The 25,787-nt window shown below is 40.5% G+C and overlaps 1 protein-coding gene across 18 annotated transcripts in view; it reads right to left on the bottom strand.

Annotated features, from left to right (window-relative positions):
* The window catches only part of PRRC2C (proline rich coiled-coil 2C), a 95,885-nt gene that overhangs the window by 18,573 nt on the left and 51,525 nt on the right, over window positions 1-25,787 (bottom strand). For all 18 annotated transcript variants that reach the window (XM_032319016.1, XM_032319008.1, XM_032319006.1 and 15 more), the window contains exons 15-24: window positions 24,524-24,734; window positions 21,063-23,312; window positions 17,936-18,144; window positions 13,901-14,055; window positions 11,893-12,634; window positions 11,417-11,502; window positions 6,295-6,483; window positions 5,891-6,142; window positions 4,145-4,237; window positions 1,122-1,223 (exon numbers count right to left, since the gene is read on the bottom strand). In XM_032319016.1, the coding sequence (XP_032174907.1) occupies window positions 1,122-1,223; window positions 4,145-4,237; window positions 5,891-6,142; window positions 6,295-6,483; window positions 11,417-11,502; window positions 11,893-12,634; window positions 13,901-14,055; window positions 17,936-18,144; window positions 21,063-23,312; window positions 24,524-24,734 (4,289 nt within the window). The remainder of the gene's footprint in view (window positions 1-1,121; window positions 1,224-4,144; window positions 4,238-5,890; window positions 6,143-6,294; window positions 6,484-11,416; window positions 11,503-11,892; window positions 12,635-13,900; window positions 14,056-17,935; window positions 18,145-21,062; window positions 23,313-24,523; window positions 24,735-25,787) is intronic.

Here is a 25,787-nt window from a genome sequence, read left to right as displayed (position 1 = left end):
GAAAGGCAAGGCCGAATGGTTTCTCTGAAGAATTAACATCTGGTCTAAAGAAGAGTTCATGATCCTGTATTTGCTCATGTGAAACTGGACCAGCCTTGACTGGCATGTGGTGAAAACCACACGGAAGACACGGCAGGAAACAGACTGAAATACGCATTGCAGCGGGAAAAGCATAAAGGCTAAGCAGGAACCAGCAGTGAAGAGCCAGACTGGACAACGATGGGGGCTGACACAAAGCAGAAGTGGTTGTCTCATAAAAATTTCCTCTCGAACTTCTAGAAAGAACACTGGCCAACACGTTTCCCCCTCTTGTCAAGGTCATCAGTGATTCACTGTCAACCACTGCACCAGCATTAGGAAATCCTGCTACAGGCGTTAAATACTTGCCAGATTATAAAACTGAACAAACACCACCAACGGGATAAATGGATGCACATTAAAGCATCTTCATTTGAATTTCATGTCCCTTTTTTAACCACTGACTGATCCTGGAGGTGAACAACTGATTTAAAATTCTCTCAAGGAACTGTAAAAAAGCATTAGTAACATAGCTCAGTATTATAAACACAACAGGAGATAAAAAATAAGCCTGCATTTCTTGATATAAAAAAACCTGTTGTCTATAATCTCTTTTGCCCTCTTATTCAAAAAGTATCCAACAAAAATCAAATCAAATCAATTTGTATTAATTACCTCTTCGTAAAATATTCTAATTATTACAATGCATTCATTCAATTCACCGAGTTTATAGGGACAGGAAATGAGCAGTCTTACCATTACGGGAACTTAGGATAAATACCAACAACAAACATGCAACACAACAAGCCAGCTGGTTTTATACACAACTAATATATCCAAAAATGAAGGTCTCTAAGAGGAAGTCAGTACAAACACAGAATATAAAAAGGCTTTCCTGTATTTTTAAGACAAAATTCACAGGCATAATAGGCCTTCCTTTAAAATGGTATTAGAAGTTAGTAAAATTTTAAGATATAATTTGACGTAACTCTATTTCCTCAGCTTAGTATTGTTGCTTACCACAAAAATACCAAGAGTATTTCTAACTTATGTCCCCTAGCATGCATCATCAAGGACCTTTAGGAGAAGGATGTTGTACATACCTTGAAGGTGAGGCTGAAAGTAGTGGGAGGAGCTGAGGTTAGGCCGGTGCTCTGTTGTATAGTCTCCCTCTTAGGGAGGGGGAGGGTGTTGGGCAAGGGCACCTGTAAAGGTAGGCAACACATATCATAATCTAACTAGGTCTGCTACAAAAGCCCCATTACAGATACTGCTAAAGTCCTCCTCTAAGGGTATTTATTTTTCATGAGCCAAAAGGAATATCTGATTAGAGGTACACTGTGTCTGCATCAATTGATAATTCTCAACATCTTAGAGAAATACTATCTGCTTTTTTATGCATGTAATTACAGAAAAAGAACCTGTCCCAAATACTAGGTATATACTTGAAAGCAGTGCCTCATGTATTTTAAGTAATTTTAATGTGTACAACAGTGACCTGGCATGTTATTAAAGTGCAGATTCTGGCCAGTCGGTCTGGGGTTAAGGCCTGCAATTGTGCACTTCAAATGCAGTGATGCTCTGGTCAGTGGCCAAACATGCGTAGCAAAGCTCTAAGGGATCCACAGATTCCTTCAGAAGCATTTAACATGATACTGTAATTATTCAGAAATTAACCTCTTTCCTGCAATACAGTCTACATTCTTATAACTATAATCAAGAACAAAATTAAAATCAGGAGCAAAGTACAGAATATATCACCACAGTGCTTGTTACACTAAGCAAACCACTTTCACTATAGTTATAACATGATTATGGCAAATATTTTTAGAAACATGAAGATATTAGAAACAGTAACCAAATCTCTTTTTTCCTTTAAGTCTCTGGATCTTGAAATTTTATTATGTACTACTGTATGACTGATTTTAATGGTTCACTTAGTTATTCAGATAAAGTGACTGAGATGCTCGGAGGTTTTAAGATAATCACGTTGTGGTACTATGGAGTATCTAACAGAGACTGGTAATACTATGGGCTATTGGATGGAGATTACTTTAAATACAAATCTTTAAAATAGCTGTGCTAGGAATAATCAAAAACACCACCTTCATTTAGATCTTTACGACACTTAGTATTCAAAATGATTGTGTATAGGTAACACTAAGCAATAAACAACCAGCTAAAAAGTACTTTAAGTTTTGATAAGGGGAGTAAGTCTTTATTAAGAACGATTTTTTCAAAAGACAAAAGTTCTGTGCATAAAAGGAACCCTTCCTTAACCACACTGAGGAGTGAGAAGGGAACATTTCAAAAGGTCCTAAAATTTTCCCATGCAGAACATCTGTTTTTAACAACTACATTAATCAAATTCAGAATCACCACCGCACTCGGCAGAAATTCGCAGCACTGTGACATCACTGCAGACTGAAGACCATCTGTAATGCTCCCTGACCCAAGGTGGATGTTCCTGTTTTCAAACGTGCACTGGATACATAATTAAAAATAAAATGTAGACTATTTGCTTAGACACAAGACTGGGTCTCTCCCCTTCAGTGGTCCTGCATGCACAAGTCTCACTACATTTTAATTAGATCACACAGAAACACTCAAATGGATATTTCCAATGACAATGAAGGGTTCTGAGAATAATCTTTCTTTGCTTACTTGTATTTCATAAATCACATTTTTAGAGGGTGATTTGGCAGAAAGCATCATATACTCTATATTTTCTAAATGAGAAAATGCACAATTTAAGTAAAATTAAACTCCGAGATATTACTGATTCAGTATTTAATAATCAACATAGTGCCACTGACTCCCTGTTAACTGACAGGGAGTCTTTTTGTCCTTCCCAAATTTCCCATTACTTTTTTACCCCTTTAAAAAAAAAAAATTAACATGTTATGTATTATTTGTTTCAGAGGTGCAGGTCTGTGATTCATTGATCTTACACAGTTCACAGCGCTCACCACAGCACATACCCTCCCTACTTACAGGAAGTTAAATAAATTTAAGACTTCCCCCAAAAGTGTTGGTGGGAAAGGGTCTGGCATGACAAGTAAAGCTTCGCTACATCTGTGAGCTGGACAGATTATATTAATCGGCTCCTACAAAGCTCTCCTGCCATGAAAAAAAAAAAAAAATGCGTTGACACAGCTGCTTTTTTCCTCAGTCCTCACCTCCTACAGCCCGACTAAAGTTGGATTAAATGATTCCTAAATTACCTCACCTCTCTACAATTCTATACTTGATGCTAGAAAGAAGAACAGACAGCATAGGAAAAACACTGTAAGGCATAAGATTTTTATTCTCAAAATGACAGTTAAAGCCCTTTGTGAGAAACCTTTAAATATATCCATGAAGGAGATTTTTGAAAAGAATGAGCCTTTGCTCATTACAGAGAGCTTTATATAAAAGGGAGAGCAGCTGACCAAATTTCTACCACACCTGCCTTCCAAACCAAGGGCCATCCATACGTGTACCTGCTAAAATGCTCCTCTACACAGAGGGTAGCGAACGTGTCTGGATTTTCAATTTTTTGCCAGTCAATGATCTAGGCAAAGGGATGGACTGTACTGCCTTAACATAACCCTGAATTGTAACCCAGCTGTTCTGGAGAACTACTGCCTAAAATTTTACATGGCTTACTACCGCTTTTTAACACAGCATTTAAGAGTTTCTGAAGCTACATACACATTATAGTTCAGACTTCACAACAGGATTGTTGCTAAGGTACAGCAAAAAAAAAAAAAAGTTTTTTTTTTTTAGGTCAAAAAGAAACCCCTGAATTCTTGGCAACATCCTGATCGCTTTCTGTATTGAGGGAGCTTTCACTGCACTGTGAAAAGGTTTCATCTAAAAACAAAATTATCAACAAAATAAATTACTGAACTTGCAGAATGTGGATGGAAAGAACAAAAATTCTTACTAAAACCAGGTTAACAGGATTAGTACTTATGAAACTGAGTCTAAGTTTTGACTATTTTGCTAATTATTAGTACTCCAAAATGCAAGTTAACTATAGCCCTTTCCCAGAGAAGAATTAAATACTGGTCACACACGATGTATTAGATAGTAAGAGCCAGGTTCCTAACCACACTTTTCACATGTGAGGCTGATTACTTACATTATTAACCAAAGTATCCTCCATCTTTGCATTATTAGTAGCCACAGTGTTGGGCAGAGAAGAAGAAGGTGTAGTATAGTCTGTTACAGACTCCTGTGGAGTAGCAATAGAAAAAAATACGTTGTAAACTAAATTAATGACTCACTTTCTAATGGCAGCCTAACAGTTGTAAAGTTGGTCTGGAGCAAAGCAGGAGAGGAGAGAGAGCAGATCTTAAGACTCAACTTACTCAAATCTTAAAAGACCAATACTGTGACGAAAGAAACGTGGACTCATCATGGAAGTGGTGACCTTTCAGCTGCCAGGTCCTGTACATTTTTTTTTTAATGCATTGCTGTATTGTATGTCCACTATACTTGAATTAAAATTTTTTTTTTAAATTTAAATACAGGGACTCCTGGGTGGCTCAGTGGATTAAAGCCTCTGCCTTCAGCTAGGGTCCTGGGACTGAGCCCCGCATCGGGCTCTCTGCTCAGCCTGAAGCCTGCTTCCCCCCACCTCTGCCTGCCTCTCTGCCTACTTGTGATTTCTGTCAAATAAATAAAAATCTTTAAGATATATAGATATATACACATTGCACTGTACTAGAAGGCTGCCAAAAGTACCAACTATTTAATTCAATGGGTTACTAAAAGAACTCTGTGTGGCTCTCGTAATTTATAGCTTACTTTCAACTATTGATTTTTTATTCTCTTCAAAATACAACACAGATAGATGAATGTCAAGATGGCTGTTGTTGCAATTAGACTTTAGGATAAATTTATCATCATGAATCTCTTCTTTAAATATGGTAGAGGTGGATTGCAAGAGTTTTTTATTTACATGTATTGTTTATATAGCAATTAAAAGAGAAAAGTAGTCAAATAACATTAAAGTTCCCACTTACCTTTCTTTTCAATATGTACCAGAGTGAACATAAAATGGCAGATATAAATTTCGCTATTCCAACAGATGTTAGTCCACATAAGTCACTCAGTGTATCTTTTGCATCTTGCCTTAATGATTATTTTTAAAGATACACACTTTTCATTCAATGTGGTCCCTAAATTCAAGTCAGTTATTTCCTCTGGTGCTCAACCAACGAAACAATGATCTATTCCAACCCTGGAAGAAAACTGCCTATACTGCAGTTCCTGAAAATTTACTCTGACTTAGTTCCTGACTTGAAAATCTCACTAGTGGACAAGCTAAGACACCACAGTATCTCCACTAACAAAATAAAAATCTAAACAATCTTTCCAAAGCCTGTAAACCCAAGAAAAATCATTTTAATCCTATGTACATATTTTTCACTTCAAACTGGAAGAGTACAGATCTTCACAGGCGCCTGGGTGGCTCAGGGGGTTAAGCCCCAGCCTTAAGCTCAGTCGTGATCTCAGGGTCCTGTGATCAAGGTTGCATCGGGCTCTCTGTTCAGCGGGGAGCCTCCTCCCCCACCCCCACTTGTGATCTCTCTGTCAAATAAATAAATAAATAAATAATCTTAAAAAGAAAAAAAAAAAAAAAAAGTATGGATTTTCACCTACCTAAAGAAATATTTAAGAAATTTCTTTAGACCACAGATGCATACAATGAAGTAAAACATTCTCTGCAAAATCATCACCCAGACAGTTTACAGAATTCTATGCCTCAAGCCAAAATAAAAGAAAAAGGAGAACAGAAAGAATGAGCGCTGTTCCTATGTCCCCCACTCACTGTTAACATGGTTTGCACCACCTGAACCCGTGGCCACCGCGTGCCGCCTACCTTCACATCAGCGCCGTACTCTGTGGACGACACTGAAATCATCGCTCCTATTTCAGTCGACATTTCCGCAACTGCTTTGCTTTCCTTTGTCGTTACCGGGTCTGTGCTTCTGACCGCAGCGGGGCTCGGTTTCTCTTGTCCCTCTGGCTCCACCTGTTGGGCATCTTTTACTTTTCTATTTTTTAATGAACGTTCTTTTCCAATAGGACCTGGTTTATGTTCTTTATTTTCTACCGGACTCAAATCTGGAAGCTAAAAATTCAATGGTTATGACAAAAAGGTATTATTATCACAGACATTCACTGAAAACTAAATTCAATTTCAAAACCATCACTAGTTGTCCCACTGAAGTGTTAGTGGCTTTCATACAGTTCTACCTGGATGGAGTAGGAATTATAATCTACCTTCTGGGCTTTGATGGGGCCCGCCCGTGGCTGTTTCTGCCGCTGTTCCTTAGGTTCTGGTATCTTGTCAGTAGTTTTTTCAGAGAGTACAGGCACAATTTCATTTTCATTCCCATTCGAAGCTGGAGCACCAAACTGAATTGTGTCAATTCCAATTTCAACTCCACTTTCTTGACCATTTTTTGTTCCCTAGAAAGAGAGTATTTTAAAACTTGTGTATCTAAGCAAACAGAATTCAAATACGACTGAATGCTGTAGTAGCCCGTATTTCAATAGTACAATGGAAGAATCTCTGTATTAATGGACACTGATCATGTTTTGAGAAACTTTCCTTTAGCCACTACTGATCTGTATCAAAAAAGGAGTAAAATGAAAACGAGGAGAACATTTAAGTTTTGATTTATTTATTTTTAAAGATTTATTTATTTGAGAGAGACACAGACCACACGTGCGCGAAAACAGGAGTCGGGGAAGCAGCCGAGGGAGAGAGAGGAGGACAGCGGCAGACCCCACACCGCGCAGGGGCCCGTGACACCAGGACCCAGACACAGACCCCACACCGCGCAGGGGCCCGTGACACCAGGACCCAGACACAGACCCCACACCGCGCAGGGGCCCGTGACACCAGGACCCAGACACAGACCCCACACCGCGCAGGGGCCCGTGACACCAGGACCCAGACACAGACCCCACACCGCGCAGGGGCCCGTGACACCAGGACCCAGACACAGACCCCACACCGCGCAGGGGCCCGTGACACCAGGACCCAGACACAGACCCTACACTGTGCAGGGGCCAGTGACACCAGGACCCAGACACAGACCCCACACTGCGCAGGGAGCCCGTGACACCAGGGCCTGAGTCCGAATCAAGAGCCAGACGCTCAACTGACTGAGCCACCAAGGCCCCCAAGACTTAAATTTCTGAAGTCCTGGCTTAATGCGTCAGGAGTTTCACTGTGAGCAGATCACAGCCTCAAGCTATTTGCTCCTTGAACACGAAAGTAAAAGCAACAAACAAAGACAGCACCAGCAACAAATCAACAGATGAACGAATGAGGGAGAGAAGATAGCAACACCAGTGTCACCTACTTTTTAAAAAATTTTTTAGAATTTTTAAAAAAGATTTTATTTATTTATTGACAGAGAGGTCACAAGGAGGCAGAGAGGCAGCAGAGAGGCAGCAGAGAGCCCAATGATGATGCGGGCTCCATCCCAAGACCCTGAGATCATGACCTGGGGCAAAGACAGAGGCTTAACCCATTAAGCCACCCAGGCGCTCCCAGTGTCACCTACTTTTAAAAAAGTATACATGGAAATAAAATGGAAACAATGTCCATCAAAATACTCTGTGATTGGTAATGAAGTGCACACACCTTAAGAATCCAATTATGTTAATTTATGTGGCATCTTCTTTGTGCTAGGCACTGATCCAGATAGACTCTAAGAATCTAACTTGCAGAAGTTGCAATAAAGTGAATGGAGAAAATGAACAAGTAGAAAATCAGATGAGAGATATGCAAAAATCAAAGTATGGTTAAGTCACTTGAGATTGACAGAAAAAAGTCCCAAGGAGACCACACTGATGCTCAATCCACAAGACAAAATCAGAAGCAAGTGATTCCAGCAGAGCAAACACCTCGTGTAGAGGTTAAGAATTTAAAAAAAAAAAAAAAAAAGAAAAGAAAAAGTTTAGTGAGACTGGAACATGGCAGGTATTAAAAGCAGTAGTAGAAAATGAACAAGCAGAAAGCTGGAAAATACAATTTTGTAAGCCAGAGGTGTTTGTAACAATTACTTAATATTTTCAGAAATAAACAGACAAAAGTTGGGACAAAGTTTAACTTCAGGCTTTGGTCTCATAATCGTATCATTGCTTTGTATTAGTTTCAGCATCCCTGAACTCACCGCATCAATTACTGTGTAAGGTTACTATTAAATTTATTAGTGTAACAATGTCCACATTATGGAGAGGCCGTGTCATTCAGACTTATTTTAGTATCTGAACATTCTCTTTCAAATACAGGCTAACGTTACTTATGTAACTTAGAATAAAAATCTCTATTTGCTTTAGTCAATGCTGAAATTCTGTAGTTAGTTCAGTATAAATGTACAGTTAGTATCAGAAAAGTCAAACAGTAATCACTGAAACCCACTGACTATGCAGAGAAACAAGAAGTTACAAATAGTTCAAAGAAATTAAAAAATAGATGGACAATTAATAGAACTGGTAGAGTATGTTAGTTTTAGGAAAAATACCGTATCCCTTGAAACAAAAAAAGTGTACAAAATACACATAACACAAGGAAGGTAATAGAGCTCAGATCATATATTATCAATCTTTGTGAGACTATCCCGTGTATCTAACACGCACTGCCCTGAACCAAATAGTCACTAAGGAACGCATTTCACCAGAGCAACTTAAGTCCCACCAAGGAATTCTCTCCGTTCTCTGAAATGAATTAGAACTGAAACGTGACTTTGCTAGCTCTGATGCTCACCATGAGGCAATATTCCAAAATCATGCGCAATGAACGTCCACCAAAAAACTATCACATTTTACCCAGAAAACATAAAGAACATAGAGGATGAAGAAAATGTGTGTGAGAAAGATGAGATCCCACCAAAGGAATTTCCTCCTCCAACCGGCTGAAGGCAGATGTGGGCGTTCTGTCAGTACTGCAAACCTACAGGAGAACCTTCACAACAGAAATCTGGCAGCTAAGAGTGCTGAGAAATCATTATTCCTATACTGAATGTCAACTGAAAAACTGGGACTAGACATTTTAATAAATTCATTAAATCCAGTGCACCCATCCAAAACAAAGAAGCTTTCCACTTCGTCCTTCACTATTAGCATGACAGAGCTATGTAAGAAATGCTACAGTTAATCCTAGTGTCCATACCAACCAGCAGAAGAAAAATGATTAAACGGAGGATCCTACACACTGAATGCAGTGATTCCGTATTTTACTTGAGTTCCCTGTAGAACTTTTAAAACAGCTGCTGAGGTCTTCTCCAGACCTAAGTCAAAAAGCCGAAGTGGGGCAGGGGCAGCAGGAAGACTTCTTTAATGACATCTTTAAATTTTTAAAAAACTGTACTTTTTACCTATTGTCACGTGTCTCTGCTCCCCCTTCACAGCCAAACTACTTTCTCTAAGTTCTCTATATGCAGCTTTCCTCCCACTTTCTCTTAAATTCACTCTAACCAGGCTTTTGTGCCTACTGCCCCATTGACACCAGGGACCACATTATCTGCTCCAATTCTCAGGCCTAACTTACCTGACCACCCAGCAGAATCTGACACACTTAATTTATCCCTCCTTTCAACTCACCTTTCATTGAGATTTGAAAACCCTTTTCCAAGCCCCACATTGCCAAATGGGAAAGGCTTAGGACTTAGCCTCGGATTCTCTTCTCTTTTCTAACCACTCTTCCTTGGTGGTCTCATTCAACTCACTCATTTTAAGCACCATCTAATCAATAGCTGTGAAATTCATGTCTCCAAACTAGATTATCTCCTATGAACTACAGACTCTTCCATCTAACAACCTACCCAGCAGCTCCACTTGGATGTGTAACGAACACTCTAAACCTAACAAACTCCCTTCTATTTTCCCTCGTTACAGATCCGTATTACAGCTTCCAATCACGACTGATGGCAACTCTAATCTTCTTGCTCCTCAAGTCAAAAACTGGGGAGATAAATTGTGTTCTTTTTCACATTCTATGTTTATTTTTTTTTTTTAAGATTTTATTTATTGGACAGAGATCACAAGTAGGCAGAGAGGCAGGCCGAAAGAGAGAGGGGGAAGCAGGCTCCCTGCTGAGCAGAGAACCCGATGTGGGGCTTGATCCCAGGACCCTGAGATCATGACCTGAGCTGAAGGCAGCGGCTTTAACCCACTGAGCCACCCAGGCGCCCCACACATACTATGTTTAATCGCTCAGTATTTGTCAGCTCTACCTTCAAGTCTCCTTATCACCTTTAATGCCATCTCCTTGGTCTAAGTTACCATCATTTGATTATTATGACACCATCCTACCTTCTACTCTTTGCCATCCACGGACTAGTCTTAACTCAGAATAAATCATCTGAGAAAAAGTCAGGTCCTGCTCTTCTTGTGCTCAACACTATCTACTGTGTTCCTACATCTCCCCAAGGCCCAGTGCGGTCTACGCTCCGTCATCCCTCCGGCTTCATCTGTTCTCTTTCCAACCCCAACTTCACTACAGCCACACGAACTCCCTGATCTTCCCCGAACACACCAGCCATGCCTCTCTCTTGGGGCTTCTGTATTTGTTAGTCTCTGAACCAAGAATTCACTTTTCCTAAGAAATTTCAGTAGCATGCTCTCTTATCAAACGTCACCTAAGGGGCACATCTTGGCCAACCTCTTTTAAATGGTCTTCGGATCCCTTGAGAAACTTCTTAGGTACCTTCCCTACTTTGCTTTCCTCCTCAGCACTGACCCATTTAACAATAGATGGTATTTATTAGGGGCTCACCCCTCCTGCCCCATCTACAATGGAAGCCCCGATTGCAGAGCTTTTTGTCCATTTTTATCGCACTTTCTCCCTGTTTTGTAAGCCCGTGAGTTAGAAAACTGCCTGGTATATCACATGTGCTCAAAAATTTTTGTTCAATGAGTAAGTGAAAAACCGCTAACTTACCAACACTGCACATTTGAGAAATTACGTTGAACTTCCTGTAAACTCTGCTTCTAAGTAATTATACTGCCTAATTATTCAGGCTAAAAACATGGTAGAAAAGTCAAAAAAGTAGTAACTACACTTATATTCTCTGTATCACAAGCATTTTTTTTTCACAAGCACTTTTATTGAGACTTGAATTAAAAAAATGTTAACCCTATTATGTCTAAAGGTGAAAAGCAGCCTCTAAAGGTAGAGCTCCAGCAGCAATAATATCACTTGGGAACTTGTTAGAAATGTACTCGGGCCTCAGTCAGACCTAATGAGACAGAAGCGCCGGGCAGGAGTCTCAGCAATCTACTCTAACAAGCTGCCCAAGGTGACTGTGACGTACACTCAAGTGTGAGAAACTACGGAAGGAAACTGCTACGCTAACACTGCCAAGGCCATTGTGAAGTGCACTCCTACCTCTGACGGGGCAGCTGATCCAAACGACGTTAGGGGCTTATTCCACGCGCTCACTGACGGTGGCTGTGGTGGACTAATGGGACCCACTGGAAAGAAGAAATCATGGGAAACGCAACCATTAGAATTTAGAGGCTAATAATCCCTAATGTACTTTACCTTTTCCTTTAATGGCAGCTGGACAACAACAAAAAAAGATTTTCACAATACACTTAGAGATAAATATAAGCTCCCCCAGCAAACAGTGTATGTTTTTAATCAACGCAAAACTGTGCCCATAAAATATGCCATTAAAAGTATATGACATCTGTTCTAGAAACAAAGGTTTTAAGTAAAGAAGAAAAAAATTACTATTACCACTTCTTCCTTAAAAAAGGAAGTGGCTAGGAAAAAAACATACTGAGTACACAAATAAAACTGGAAACAAACCCCAACATTCTCATGCCATACCCCATCCTTCCCTTCTCTGGTGAACTCACGTTTCTTGGAGATGTCATTCAGCACAGCCGGTGGGGCCACCTTGTTATCCCACAATTCAGCTGTCAGTGTGCCATGTGACTGCGAGGTCTGGATGGACTTTCCTGTGGCTACATAATCCGTGCTGTTGGGCGTCTGAGCTGAGGGTAGTCTAATCGAAGGTGGTGGCTGTTTTGAAGACTGGGTTGTAGTCTGTAGTGGGCTCTGGACTGGCTTATGAGTCTGTCCCTGAGTCTGGGCTGGTGCACTGGGGGCCGGGGCAGGGACTGGGACCAGGGCTGGGGCCGAAGCTGGGGCAGCGACTAGGGAAGGGGCTGGGGCTGGGGTCGGGGTTGCAACAGGGGCTGGGGCGGCTGGCGCGGGGGCTCCTGGGGCTGAGGCGGCGGGGGCAGGAGCTGAAGCGGACGCTGGGGCTAGGGCTGACGCGAGGATGGGGACAGAGGCTGGGGACGAAGCTGAGGTAAGGACGGGGCTTGGGGCTGGAGCTGAAGAAGAGACTGTGGCTGCAGCAGAGGTGGAGGGCGGAAGTGGGGTTGAGGCCGAGGTCGGGAGAGGAGCTGACGCCGAGGTGAGGACTGGGGCCGCGGCCGGGGCCGGGGCCGGGGCCGAGGCCAGGGCCGGGGCTGAGGCTGGAGCCGGGGCCAGGGCCTGCTGAGTTCCCGTAGCCTGCTTTTTGGCAAACCGTGGAGGAAGCTTCGAAGTCTGACTTCTTCCTTTCTCATTTGCATTCTTTTTGTTCCAGACCTTAAAAAATTGGTAGGAACCATTTTTATCAATAATGTAACCGAAACAACAGTTCATGAAGACTGTCGCTGACAAGATCTATTAGTTTAGCTCCTTTACTTTTCAAAATAGGCACTCAAGAGAGCAAAATCGTCAAGGCTGCTAAGGAGACTTTAAATTGTGAAAACAAAGATGCTACGGGGAGAAAAAGACTAATATGTACTATACATTCTTCATAAATGGCTCCACAATCTCTCTTCCATAATTCTAAAATTTAAATACTGGAAGGAATTTCTTAATGAATTCATTTGGCAGCAAAATCTGACCCAATCTGACAAAAAGCTACTTACCGACTTCACTCATGTTTACCACAGAAACATTCATCTGTGGGTGTTGCTGGGGTGTTATGCTATACAGGATTTATGCACTATTTTTACCTTCTAAAACAAATGAATAAACAAATGAATCAATGAATGCTAAAAATATCTAGTCCTAGGGTCTATATTTGATTGAACTTAGAAGTACCACTCATATAAGATTTTTACAGTGTTTCTTTGTTTTTTAGGCTTTTCATCCTTTAGAGCTTGTTATCACTATTACCTATGTATTTTACTTTTTTTTTTTTAATTTTCTTTTTTTTTTAAAGATTTTATTTATTTATCAGAGAGAGAGGGGGAGAGAGCAAGCACAGGCAGACAGAATGGCAGGCAGAGGCAGAGGGAGAAGCAGGCTCCCCGCCGAGCAAGGAGCCTGATGTGGGACTCGATCCCAGGACGCTGGGATCATGACCTGAGCCGAAGGCAGCTGCTCAACCAACTGAGCCACACACGTATTTTACTTATTTTTATCCTGTGTCGGCATTTAGCAAAATGGGTGTTAGCGTTGATTTAAATGGAGTAACTAATATTGACTCATTCTGTGTGTTTAAATGAACTAATTTAGATTATAATCAAAATCTTTGTAGGTAAAGAATCTGCAATTTATTAGATCATGGCAGTTGTGCTCATTAGATTTCCAAGATAACTTAAAATTAACTAACTCTGATAAGATGACCAGAACTGAAAAATGAATTCCTGAATTAAAGTGATGATGTGAGCTATAGTGACTATATTCTATTTAAAATTTACCTCAATTCTGGGTAAAAAGCGTAAAGTTGTGAAAATAAAGTCATTCTGAACACTTGAATAAATGTAACCTTGACATTATAGATGGAGAGAGACGGTAAGTACTTGTCACTATATTCTGGGCAACCATGTAAATAACCCGTAACAAGCGGAAACACGAAACCTGTATGATCTGTTCTTCCTTCTTTCGACGCTCTTCATCCTGCAAACGCTTTTGTTGTTTTTTGGAAACCACCTCAGTAAAACCGTCATCATTCAAATTTGACTGGGGGTCTTCAACTACGGTTACTTCAGGATGGTCATCAATTATAACAACACCTACGGGTATAGGAAAAGATTTAAAATGCTATGTATTTTTTCAACTGAAAAGATAAATAGAAATGTTTAGTTCAGTAGCAATTAAAAACAGAAAAAAAGAAAAGACAAAAATCTAGTTCTTATAATTCACATTATAACCCAATTCACATAGCACACAATGGCCATTTACTAGTAAGATTTGAAAAGAATACACAGATATCGAAAAAGAGGCCCATAAACAAGCTTTAAAAAAGTCTTCTGACTTTCTGAAGTGCTTCGAATGATATGCACCTTTCTTTCCTTCAGTAATACAGCAGTAAGGTCTTTTCTAAGTCGGTATCAAAAAACAAAACAAACACCACTTAGGATCATCCATCCTCTCTCAGTGGAATTGCTTAACCTCTGCTTCTCCAGCATCAGATCGGTAGTGTGCTGTAAACATATACACAGCGCTTTACTTCATTTGCATCTACCGTTCTAAGAGGTGGGTATTACTACTATTCCACTTTTTTAAGGATGAAATACACTCTGGGAAGCTGATACACTAAAGGTGAGCTGGTGAATAACCAAGCTGGTCTTATGACTCTAAATAACTACTCTATGTAGACCACTTGTTTACAGTATATAGTTGTTAAAAATAAATGAAATATATGTGAAAGTTCTACATGAACATAAAATGGCACAGATATACAAATGTCATAATAACCTAGCAGATGAGTAACTGAAGACATATCTTCAACTCACTGTCCAACTAACAATTATTCAGCCGATCTTCTTAAAATCATACAACCCAGGGATGCCTGGGTGGCTCAAGTGGGTTAAAGCCTCTGCCTTCAGCTCAGGTCATGATCCCAGGATCCTGGGATCGAGCCCCGCATCAGGCTCTCTGCTCAGTGGGGAGCCTGCTTCCTCCTCTCTCTCTCTCTCTCTGTCTCTCTGCCTACTTGTAATCTCTGTCAAATAAATAAATAAAAATCTTAAAAGAAAAAAATCATACAACCCAGTGAGTATAAGAAATCTAGATCTCTTAAATTTAGTATTTAAAAGCAAAACTAAAATAGTCCAGGCAAGGAAACTTGTGTGAGCAAGTATGATGTTTCCAAAATAAATATAAGAAAAAGGTAAGGCAATTCAGATAAATTATTTCAATTTTGCAAATACTATACATCTTAACTGGGGAACATACAATAAAATTAGTTACTTGCTTGGGAATGGTACACACACATACAACTTAGGATGGTGATAACTTGTGAGGGATGGCCAAAGAGTATTATTACAGAGTAGTTCATAGGGAATCAACCTGAAAACAATTCTCTCTGAATAGCTAAAAATGTGCATTTATGCAAACAATGATGGGAAAACAAATAAAAAATATTAAAACTGGCTTCCATTCCTTTGGGGAAAAAAAAAAAAGACATTTATTTATGAGAGAGAGAGAGAGAAAGGGTGCACACGGCACGTGCAAACGGAGAGGGAGAGAGACAAACAAGCAGATGTTGTGCTCAGTGCGGAGCTCCAGGAGGCCCAATTTCAGGACCCTGAGATCATGACCAGAGCCAAAATCAAGAGTTCATGCTCAACTGACTGAGCCACCCAGGCACCACTGGTTTCCACTCTTTAAAAACCTGTTACTGTTATTCTGTGTTTTTTTAAAAAAATACTTATTGATCTCTACACCCAATGTGGAGTGCAAACTGAAAACCCCAAGATCAAGGGTGGCACAAGCCACCAACTGAACTAGGCAGGCAACCATGTTACTGCTTTTCTAACAAAAGTCACACTGGTTCTGATTTATCTAAGACACTTCTACATGTGTCTTAAAGAGCAGCGCTCATTTCAGAGAAAGGTCGAATATTTATTTCAATGGACGCCGTGCACGCCATTACTTCACAGCGGCAAAGAAACTGCTTGATTTCTAGGTTCGCCTCAGTCTTCCACTCTGACTAAAAGGTGTGTATGTAAAAAAGCTTTTCTTCACAGCCACGCCATCACCCATTTTTCAATTTTCTTGCCACAGAGCTTCTTTAGAATGTGTTGAAGTTAGTTTACCCAACTACATGTAACATTTACAGAAATCTGAAGGATATTTTCGGTTTGTTTTCAACACCCTGCTCTTGCCTGGTGCTTTAGAACACTGTGGTCTAAAGAATGACTTAACAAGTTATTAGGAGAACCTAAACATGAGTAACTCTTAATACATTTTAAAAATGTATAGTTTAGCTTCCACTGTCAACTCAGAATTGTAATGTAGGTCTTACCTTTTTATGTCTTAATCCACTAATATAATACTTTGGCAATTTTCTACCCCAAAACTCTTTGGAAGAAGGAAAACTGGTCAAGTTATTTGGGAAGACAGTGTTTTGAGGACTTCTGTAATCTTCATTTGCCATTTTAGAAATGTGGAGTTTAAACTCTCCTTTCTCTATGGACCACCATAAATAAGGCTGGCATCCAAGCTTCCCATGGGTCTACTCTGTTCTCTGAATCAGGACTCTCCAATGTCAGCTCTGCCAGCACTGTGGTGCCCGCCCAGTGCACTCTCGGGTGCTCAGCGGCGTCCCTGACCTACCCCCACTGCTCAGTCAGCAACCCCCAGCCCCACACTGGGACAATCAAAACTCCAAAGCTCCAGAGATGCGAATGGCCCCTGGGGTACAAAAGCTCTCCTGCTGAGAACCACTGCTCTGCATAATCGAATTAAAAATTCTGAAATGCGCAATTAAGCTAAGTTTCTTTCTTTCCCGTATGAATCCCAAAATGGTATTCTAGAACAATAGTTCTCAAACATTTGTGTGCATTGGAATTACTGGACAACTGCTCCAAGGGTTTTTGATTCAGTAGGTCTGAGGTAGGGGCCAAGATTCTGAATTTCTTACAAATTTCTAGGTGATACTGATAGTCTGGGGACCACACGTTGAGAACGACTGGCCTAGAAATAATATTGCCAAGATCCTGAGCCCAAATCAAATTTTGTAGATTTAAATAACCATTAACTAGATGAAAATTCTCATCTTTATTTTTAATACTGGAATAGTAGTACCTAACCTAACTTTCCCATTAACACTTTTGTCTGGTCTTAGTGCATCTCAATTTTACACAGTATTTCCAGCTTAAGTCTATCTGAATGAATGGCAAACTGCATTTTTACATGTTTAAGTGCCTTCTCATAGATACTCCTTGTTAACTTCTACAACAGATGTTTTCTTGTTGCTTGTGTTAATCCTTTGCATTTCCTATCCTGTTACTTCATGGCTACTGAGAGTACTTAACCAGACCAATGCTGCCTCCCATTCTAGTATGCTCTAGCACCTTATCTGAGACAGCAGTTTAATCAAGGGCCTAAGTCAGTGAGGTTGACATTTCTTTCACATAAGATAAAGCACATGCACAGATAGACTTAAGCATCCTCTTTAGTCTATGCTTTCCTACACCTGTTTGCAAGGTGAGTGGTTAATTTTCTCCTTTTTTATGAAGAAGAGTGAAACCCTGTAGATTATCTTTTTTTTTTTTTTTAAGATTTTATTTATTTATTTGACAGAGAGAGAGATCACAAGTAGGCAGAGAGGCAGGCAGAGAGAGAGAGGAGGAAGCAGGCTCCCCGCTGAGCAGAGAGCCCGATGCGGGGCTCGATCCCAGGACCCTGAGATCACGACCTGAGCCGAAGGCAGTGGCTTAACCCACTGAGCCACCCAGGCGCCCCCCTGTAGATTATCTTTAATGAGAACTTTATCAAGCATTCAAGGCTGGGCTAAAAACTGGTGTTATTTTAGTTCACCATATCAGTTAGTGATTTCATAATCAGCCTCTATCTTGACCTTGAAGGTCCAATTCTTTCTCTAATGACTTTATTATAGTATCAACTCAAATACAACAGATAATATATACATAACATAAGACATACTTGCGTAATTGTTGAGATCAAACTGTGACAGCGCATCTACTTTTTCTTTGGGTTTTTTAGGGCCTGATTTGGGGTCTTCTCTTTTTTTCCCTGTGGAATCTTTGGCGTTCTTTTGTCCTGTACCATTAGGTGTTCCTTCCTGATGGTGTGCAGAGCTGCCATTGACGGGATCGACAACAGCTGTGCCTGCAGACTGGTCATCAAATGGCCTGCAAAACAATAATCTGAGTTACTACTACCTCCGCACAACCGAACAGAAGAAAAATGATCACTGGCAGTTTCTGGAGATTAACCTAAGAAGAAACAGCAGTACGCTAGAGCACTCTTAAATCTAAAACCAATAAGCTTTAGGAACTTTTGTAGAGTAAAACTTCACTAAAACTGAGCTTCCCAATAAGAGGTAGATTTTCTTTCCAGAATTAAATTCCAGAATTCCAACTGTGTCCAACTTGTGCTTATCACAGAATAAATAAGCTAATCAACATGGCTTATTAGCAGAAAATTCCTGTGATCCAAGCTAATCCAAAGTATTTGTTACTGAATCTTTTCCACACAGGGCAGCATATGAACAAATTTAAAAAGTGTTCTTTTTGCACTACATGGCTTTTTTTTTTTTTTAAAGTTCAATCAGATACATAAACGTTAAGCATACAAAACAAATTTTTTTTGGAAGATTTATTTGACAGAGAGAGAGAGGGATCACAAGGAGGCAGAGAGGCAGGCAGAGAGAGAGGGAGAAGCAGGCTCCCTGCAGAGCAGAGCGCCTGACGTGGGGCTAGATTGCAAGACCCTGAGATCATGACCTAAGCTGAAGGCAGAGGCTTAACCCACTGAGCCTCCCAGGTGCCTCCCCCCAAAAACACTTTAAATATGGAAATAATTCACTTCACAAACCCATAGTTTTTATTTCCTATCAAATTTTATTCTTGCATTTTATTAAATTTATGAAATTATATCATGGAAAATGCGTTTACAAATTCATTTTCATCTTAGCCAATAGCATCACTTGAGATAAAAGCTTAATTAAGTGCTTGACATAAGGCATGAACTCAAACATTTAAAGAATAAAATAATTTCTTCTAAATGGGACTCTTTCAAAAGAGTTCAAAAGATTAATTACAATCAATAAGATTTCAAAAGATTAATTACAAAAGACTTCAAAAGATTAATTACAATCAATAATTTGTATTTCTGCATATTTAAAGTTATTACCTACATGACACAAAGTCTTGCTAAGTTGTTGAGATCTACATTATATAAAAACCAGATCAAGATTTCCTTTGGCGGGGGAAAAAAAGACTTCCTTTGAGTGTTACTACTCAAAACTCTAATACAGTCAATAACTACATTGTAACTACATATGCTATCCTAATTCTTTTGGCCTTTCAAAGAAAGGTTCTGGGGCGCCTGGGTGGCTCAGTGGGTTAAGCCTCTGCCTTCAGCTCAGGTCATGATCTCAGGGTCCTGGAACTGAACCTTTTGTTGGGCTCTCTGCTCGGCATGGAGCCTGCTTCCCCCCCTCTCTCTGCCTGCCTCTCTGCCTACTTGTGATCTCTCTGTCAAATAAATAAATAAAATCTTAAAAAAATAAATAAATAAAAATAAAGAGAGGTTCAAATTCTGTGTTAAGAAGGCACTCAGGAGGGACACCTGAGTGGCTCAGTCGATGAAGCGTCAAGTGCCTTCAGCTCAGGTCATGATCCAGGGTACCCGGGATCAAACCGCACATAGGGCCCCTTGCTCAGTGGGGGGCCTGCTTCTCCCTCTGCCTGTGCTCTCTCTCTCTGACAAATAAATAAGTAAAATCTTTTAAAAAGGAAAAAAAAAAAGGTACTCAGGAAACACAACTAGTCGCATTATTTCTCTAAACTTTTTCTAAGTTATCAGAAAGCAAAAATATTTTCGTTGATGGGTATAGTGACCTGAAATGCTAAGTATACTGCAACTAACCAATGGAGATTAATACATTACCCGAATAAATTATCAGCTCAGGCTGCAAACCTGGGAATTTGATCAAAACCCAGGGAATACCGTAGTAATAGTGGTTTACTATATACCACTTTAAGTTATGTAGTTCACAAACATCATTATCGTTAATCTTTACTAGTTTTTAGAAATGCGATTAATTTCTCCCCATTTTACTAGTGAGGAACCAGAGTTTATACAGGCAGTAAGTTATCAGAACTTACATTAATAACTAGCCAATATATGAATGAAAGAATGAATGAACAGTAACTAGACACGCTGCTACTGTAATTTTTCCCAATATTAAAGAAATTAATAGTTTATGATAAGTGACATTTTAATATTTAAAAAAACAGACTAAGCTTTAGCACAGTTTCAGAAAACTGTTTAAAAATAAATCCAACGGTGGGGTGGGGGGCGCCTGGGTGGCTAAATGGGTTAAAGCCTCTGCCTTCGGCTCAGGTCATGATCCCAGAGTCCTGGGATCGAGCCCCACATCGGGCTCTCTGCTCAGCAGGGAGCCTGCTTCCTCCTCTCTCTCTCTCTCTCTCTCTCTGCCTACTTGTGATCTCTGTCTGTCAAATAAATAAAATCTTAAAAAAAATAAATCCAACGGTATTTATGTTACTCGTGGCCTTGGTGGCAGTTCCGGGCCTCTATCCAGCTGGATCATTTACTCTATCTCCAACTCAAGAGGAAGATATAATTTATTCTTAGGTTCCATATTCATTTCTAGCAACCAGTACAGAGTGACAAAGCATATGGTTAAAACGTACTCATTTAAGTCCAGAAGACAGTTACGAGCCCCAGAGTTTTGTAAAGAGAAACTGAAAAAGGAGGGTTGCCCATTATTAGTAAGATGACTTACCAAAAAAAAAAAAAAAAAAAATCTTACCAAAAGGAGGACACTGTACAGGTCCCTCCCTAGATGTATACATTCTCCCAAAGCTACAAATTCTTAAGATGACTCTTCTGGAAAACGTAACTTAGAAGGCAAAGACTCCTGAAACCCATTAACCTCTCTCACTCAAGCACCATTACTTTGAGAATAGACAAAAAGTTTAGGGGAGTCCAATGTCTGGGGTCCTCCACACAGACTGGCTTCTTTGCCAGTTCAGCTTTCAGGTACGAATGCAATTAACAGCGAAAACAAAGTACTCACCCTCGCTTCCCACTTTTTGATGGTGGACCACTTCTCCGTTCATTTCTAGGACCTGAGAAATTCCTTCCGGATTTGGGTGGACCACTGTTGCCACGCCGATTCTGGCGATCTACACCAGGCCTCTGGCTAGAAAAACTTCTCTTCGCTATTTCCCTTTTTGGAGGTAAAACATTCTCTCCGGCCTTTGTAACTGCTTGTGCATTCAAATCCGCATTTTTTTTCTCATCTCTCTCACGCCTCTCATTGAAATCACTGCTTTCAGAAGCTGTTTCCCATTCTTCATTTGCCTGATCTGAAGAGTTCTGGTTAGATAAGTCTGGTGTCTTGTTCCCAGAAATGTCCCCAGCAGGGTTAACTGGTTCTTGAACCACATTATTAACGGTGCTATTCGTGGGCACTGCTACCTCATTGGTTTTGGAAGCAGCCTCTCTCTCTCTCAGACGTCTGAATCGAGGTGGCTTATCCTGCCTCGGAGGTCGGGTAGGACGCTGTCGTCGGGGTCTTTCTCTAGCTGGGTCAAATTTTCGTTCAAATTTTGGAGGTCGTTTATCCGCTGGTATAGGAATAAACTGCTCATGTCTTCTTGGTGGCTCTCCGTCATCTGGTTTAGGAGCTTCTGTCTGCCTTGGGTTCCACTGATTGTCCCTGTAAGCGGGTCTCCGTAAGGTGGAAGGGCGAGCCGGTCGGCCTCCAGGATCCCTTCCACCGCGTCTGAACGTCCCCCCTCTGCCTCGCCGTGTGGGCTCTCCTTTGGGAAGGAAGCCTGGTTTAGATTTATCATCATCCCTCACGTAAGGCTTTTCTAGAGGTCTGTTATCTACTCGGATGTGATTTTCAGGCTTGAAAGAAGACTGAGGCTTTATAGGCTTTTTGTTTTCAGACCGCTCCTCTCTTCTGGGAAGTTTACCTTTGCTTAAACTATCCTTATCGCTCGCACTTTCATGAATCTCACTGTCTGTGTCAGTCTCAGAACCCCGCTGTCGTCGCCTTTTAGGAACAACTTCAAAATCAGAGCTCTCACTTCGTGTTTCACTTTCTTCTCTCTGCCGAAGAGGTCCTGAGGGCACATGCTCTGGCCGTGGCTTACTGTCTCTGTACTGAGGATAATCTCGAGCGTGCCCTCTCCCACCCCGGCCACGCCCTCCGTAGGAACCTCTATAGCTTCGGCCTCTGGAATAGTATTCACCCCGGCCTCGACCTCTGTATCCTTGATCTGGAAACCAATCTCTATCTCTAGCTTCTTTCCAATAGGTCCGAGGGGGTAAAGTGGATTCTTTTTTAACTGCAGGTCTGGAATCCGGTCGGGGCCTCTCTAAAACAAGGTCTTTGCTACCAAGTTTCTCAGGCTGTTTTTCTTCTTTGACTGCTGGTGCTGGGACAGTTGGCTGGTTCACAGTTTTAGCCACAGGCTCTACCTCAACACTACTTACAGGTTCCGAGGGCTTCTCGGCATCTTGAGGTGGCTTTTGAACCACAGCTGAAGCTTCTGCTGAAGGTAATTTCTCCAGTTCTGGTTGAGGTGGTGGTGGAACCGACTGTGGCTGGGCTGGTGCTGCAGGCGGTGGCACTAGAGGAAGAGGATCTTTCTTCTCAGTCTTTTCAGGTCTCACAACTTTCTCGGTGACCTTTTCTCCCTTTTCCCCTTCCTTCTCCTTCCGCTGCTCTCGCTCCTCTTTCATGTCCCTAAGTATGGGTTTTTTAATGGGACCCGATCTTCTCACAGGCCTATCGTTACCTTCTTCTCTTCTGTTGGAGCTTGGCCTTGGGCCCCAACGAGTTTCGGACTTAGATTTATATAGTTTTTCAGGTTTTGGTCCCTCTGAAGATCGTATAAAGCCATCCTTCTTTGGTTTTTCCTCTGTCCTTTCTGCTGGTTCCTTTGAATCAAGGCATCTGCTGGTTACTTTAGGAATGCTTGCAGATGGGTCATTTCTTTGCTCCTCTGATTTTGAGATATGGTTAGATCCATGGGAAACACTTCTTTTCCGGGCAGGCAGGCTTTCTCCAGCCGAAATTCGCTCTTCTTGAGGAGTGCCTATAGTTTTTTGATCAGGTATATCAAAACAAGCAGACTGAGTGTTTGTGTCGGTATGACGAGGTCTAACATCTTCCACAGATCTGCTTAAGAACTTTTGTGCTTCTGTCTCACTGGATTCTTTGACAAAGTCTGCTTTTGGATGAACCTCTAATTGACTATGTTCTACAGGATAAGCAGCAGTAACCTGTTCCTGATCCCGTGGGGCTTCAGACCTAAAAAAAAATGAGAATTCAGAAGCATAACTACCAAGACAAGCCCCTTCTCACAAGTATACAGCAAAATAATCCCTCTAATTACAAACCACAGATGTCTAATCATAAAAACCATTTAAAAAGGATCCTAATCTTTATGCCTCCTTAAAAAGTTTAGTGCAGCATTATTCGCAATGGCTAAGAGGTAGGAACAACCCTCAGTGTCCACTGACAGATGAATGGAGTAAGAGAATGTGGTATGTACATATAATACAGTGTCCTTTAGACACTAAGAAGAAAATACTGTTGTATGCTACCAGATGGATGAGAACATTATGCTAAGAGAGACGAGTAAGCACAGGACGAACACTGTAGGATTCCACTTATATGAGGTATATAACGTAATCAAATTCATCCAAGCATAAAGTGGAATGCTGATTGCCAGGGACTCGGACGAACAAGGAAATTATCGGCTACTTAGTGGATATAAAGTTTCAGTCTTTCAAGATGAAAAAGTTCTAGAAATGTATTGTAAAAGCACCATGCTTATAGTTAACAATACTGTACTGAACACTCAAAATTTCATTGACGGTAGCTGCCACATTATATTTTTTCCCTACAATCACAAATGAACTTCATTCCTTAAGGAAAAAAAGCATGGAAGTTAGGCCATGCTGATGTGAATTTCTAATCCATCAAGACTAGTAATTCCCTTCTATAATCAAAGAATCCACTAGAATAGATCTTTCTTCCCCATAGAATCAGCATTACAAAATAGAGTCGATAAAAGGGAAGAAGTTCTAAGTTTATGGTTATAAGTTACTACAGATCACCAATTATCTGCTTCAAGTTATCTCTGTCAATTAGTATTTGTCTTTATCTTGGCATTAGAAGACTTCCACGAGGTACTGATAATCAAATATCTACCATTTTTCATTAGTGGAAAACTGTATCAACACTTTAAGCTAGACTACATGTCAAATAGTAGAAACTTGCCAATTTTACATACAACAGGAATTTCAGTATTTAATTCAAGTGTACAGAACTAGGTGACAAAATGCTCTAATGCAGAAATGACAGAAAAAGCAAGCATGTCCAAAAATGAAATGACATAAACTAAAAGGGAGGTAATCAGATTTGTCACTCAGTCCTAAATCAAAATGATCTTCAGGGACACTACAGTTTTCATTTTACCACAATATTCAATTTGTATTAATAATTTTTATAATTACCTTGCATCCTCAGGTTCTTCTGTTGCCTTGGGAGTAGTGGCCTGCGGAGGCTCGGTATGAGGATAGGGCTCCGACCCCCACATAACACGAGGTTCAGACAGGGAGACTGCGTGATCTCTTGCGGATCGTGCTATGTGCTCAAATGACTCCGAACTGTTTGCCGACCCTTCCATCTGTTCTCTTCTCATTAACGGCTTAGGAGGAATCATTCCTTTAAAAAAGTCGGAAAAGTTGGGAAAAACAATCATTATACCCATACTACATAGTATATATTACTACACACATTAGAGTACACACTAATATACTATATATACTATTACACATAGTATATACCAATATATTCTTACTATAAATACTAATTTAGAATTCTATATTGTAATTCTATACTTGAGCTATTTCTTTCTGTCAAGTGAGGAACTCAAGAAACGATCAATGAAAATTATTCAAGCTTTTCTGTGAATGAAATTTTTACTGTTGCTATTAAACAGATTTAAGAGGGGGCACCTGGGTGGCTCAATCAGTTAGGGCTTTTGACTTTGGATCTCTGGTCATGATCCCAGATCAAGCCTTACATCAAAGCTTCCTGCTCGGCAGGGAGCCTGCTTCTCTCCCTCTTCCCTCCCCCTCTCTCTCAAATAAATAGAATCTTAAAAAAAGGTTTAAGAACTGAGGAAACAAACAAAGCAAACCTTAACAGCAGCCTATTTTTACTTTAAAGGAAAAAAAATATATATATAATGCCTATCAAATAACATGTATGATACCTCTGTGCATGTAAATAAAAACATAGTGATGATTATACCAGTAGTGACAGATTTCCAGAGAAAATATTTCTTACAGATAATTCCATGTAGTTTAGTTTAATTAGTTGATCAATGCTATTTATTCTGCCTCTTAAATTTGAAAACTGCAGTAGAAATTTTCGAAATTAAGACATGATTTTTTTTTTTTCAAAGATTTTATTTATTTGACAGACAGAGATCACAAGTAGACAGAGAGGCAAGCAGAGAGGGGCAGGGGGAAGCAGGCTCCCCGCTGGGCAGGGAGCCCAATGCAGGGCTCGATCCCAAGACCCTGAGATCATGACCTGAGCTAAAGGCAGACACTTAACACACTGAGCCACCCAGGCACCCCAAGACATGGTTCTTGATCATATCTTAACACCCCCCAAATTTTCCTCTATAGCATTCTGCTAATGAATTCTCTGGATTTATCCTGACAGATTCCATGCAACACTACTGATCCACTTGTTTTCAGCTTCCCA

The sequence above is a fragment of the Mustela erminea genome, chromosome 17 (genome assembly GCF_009829155.1).
Source record: "Mustela erminea isolate mMusErm1 chromosome 17, mMusErm1.Pri, whole genome shotgun sequence".
Classification (NCBI taxonomy): Eukaryota; Metazoa; Chordata; class Mammalia; order Carnivora; family Mustelidae; genus Mustela; species Mustela erminea.
This window is presented reverse-complemented; position numbering and strand designations above follow the sequence as displayed.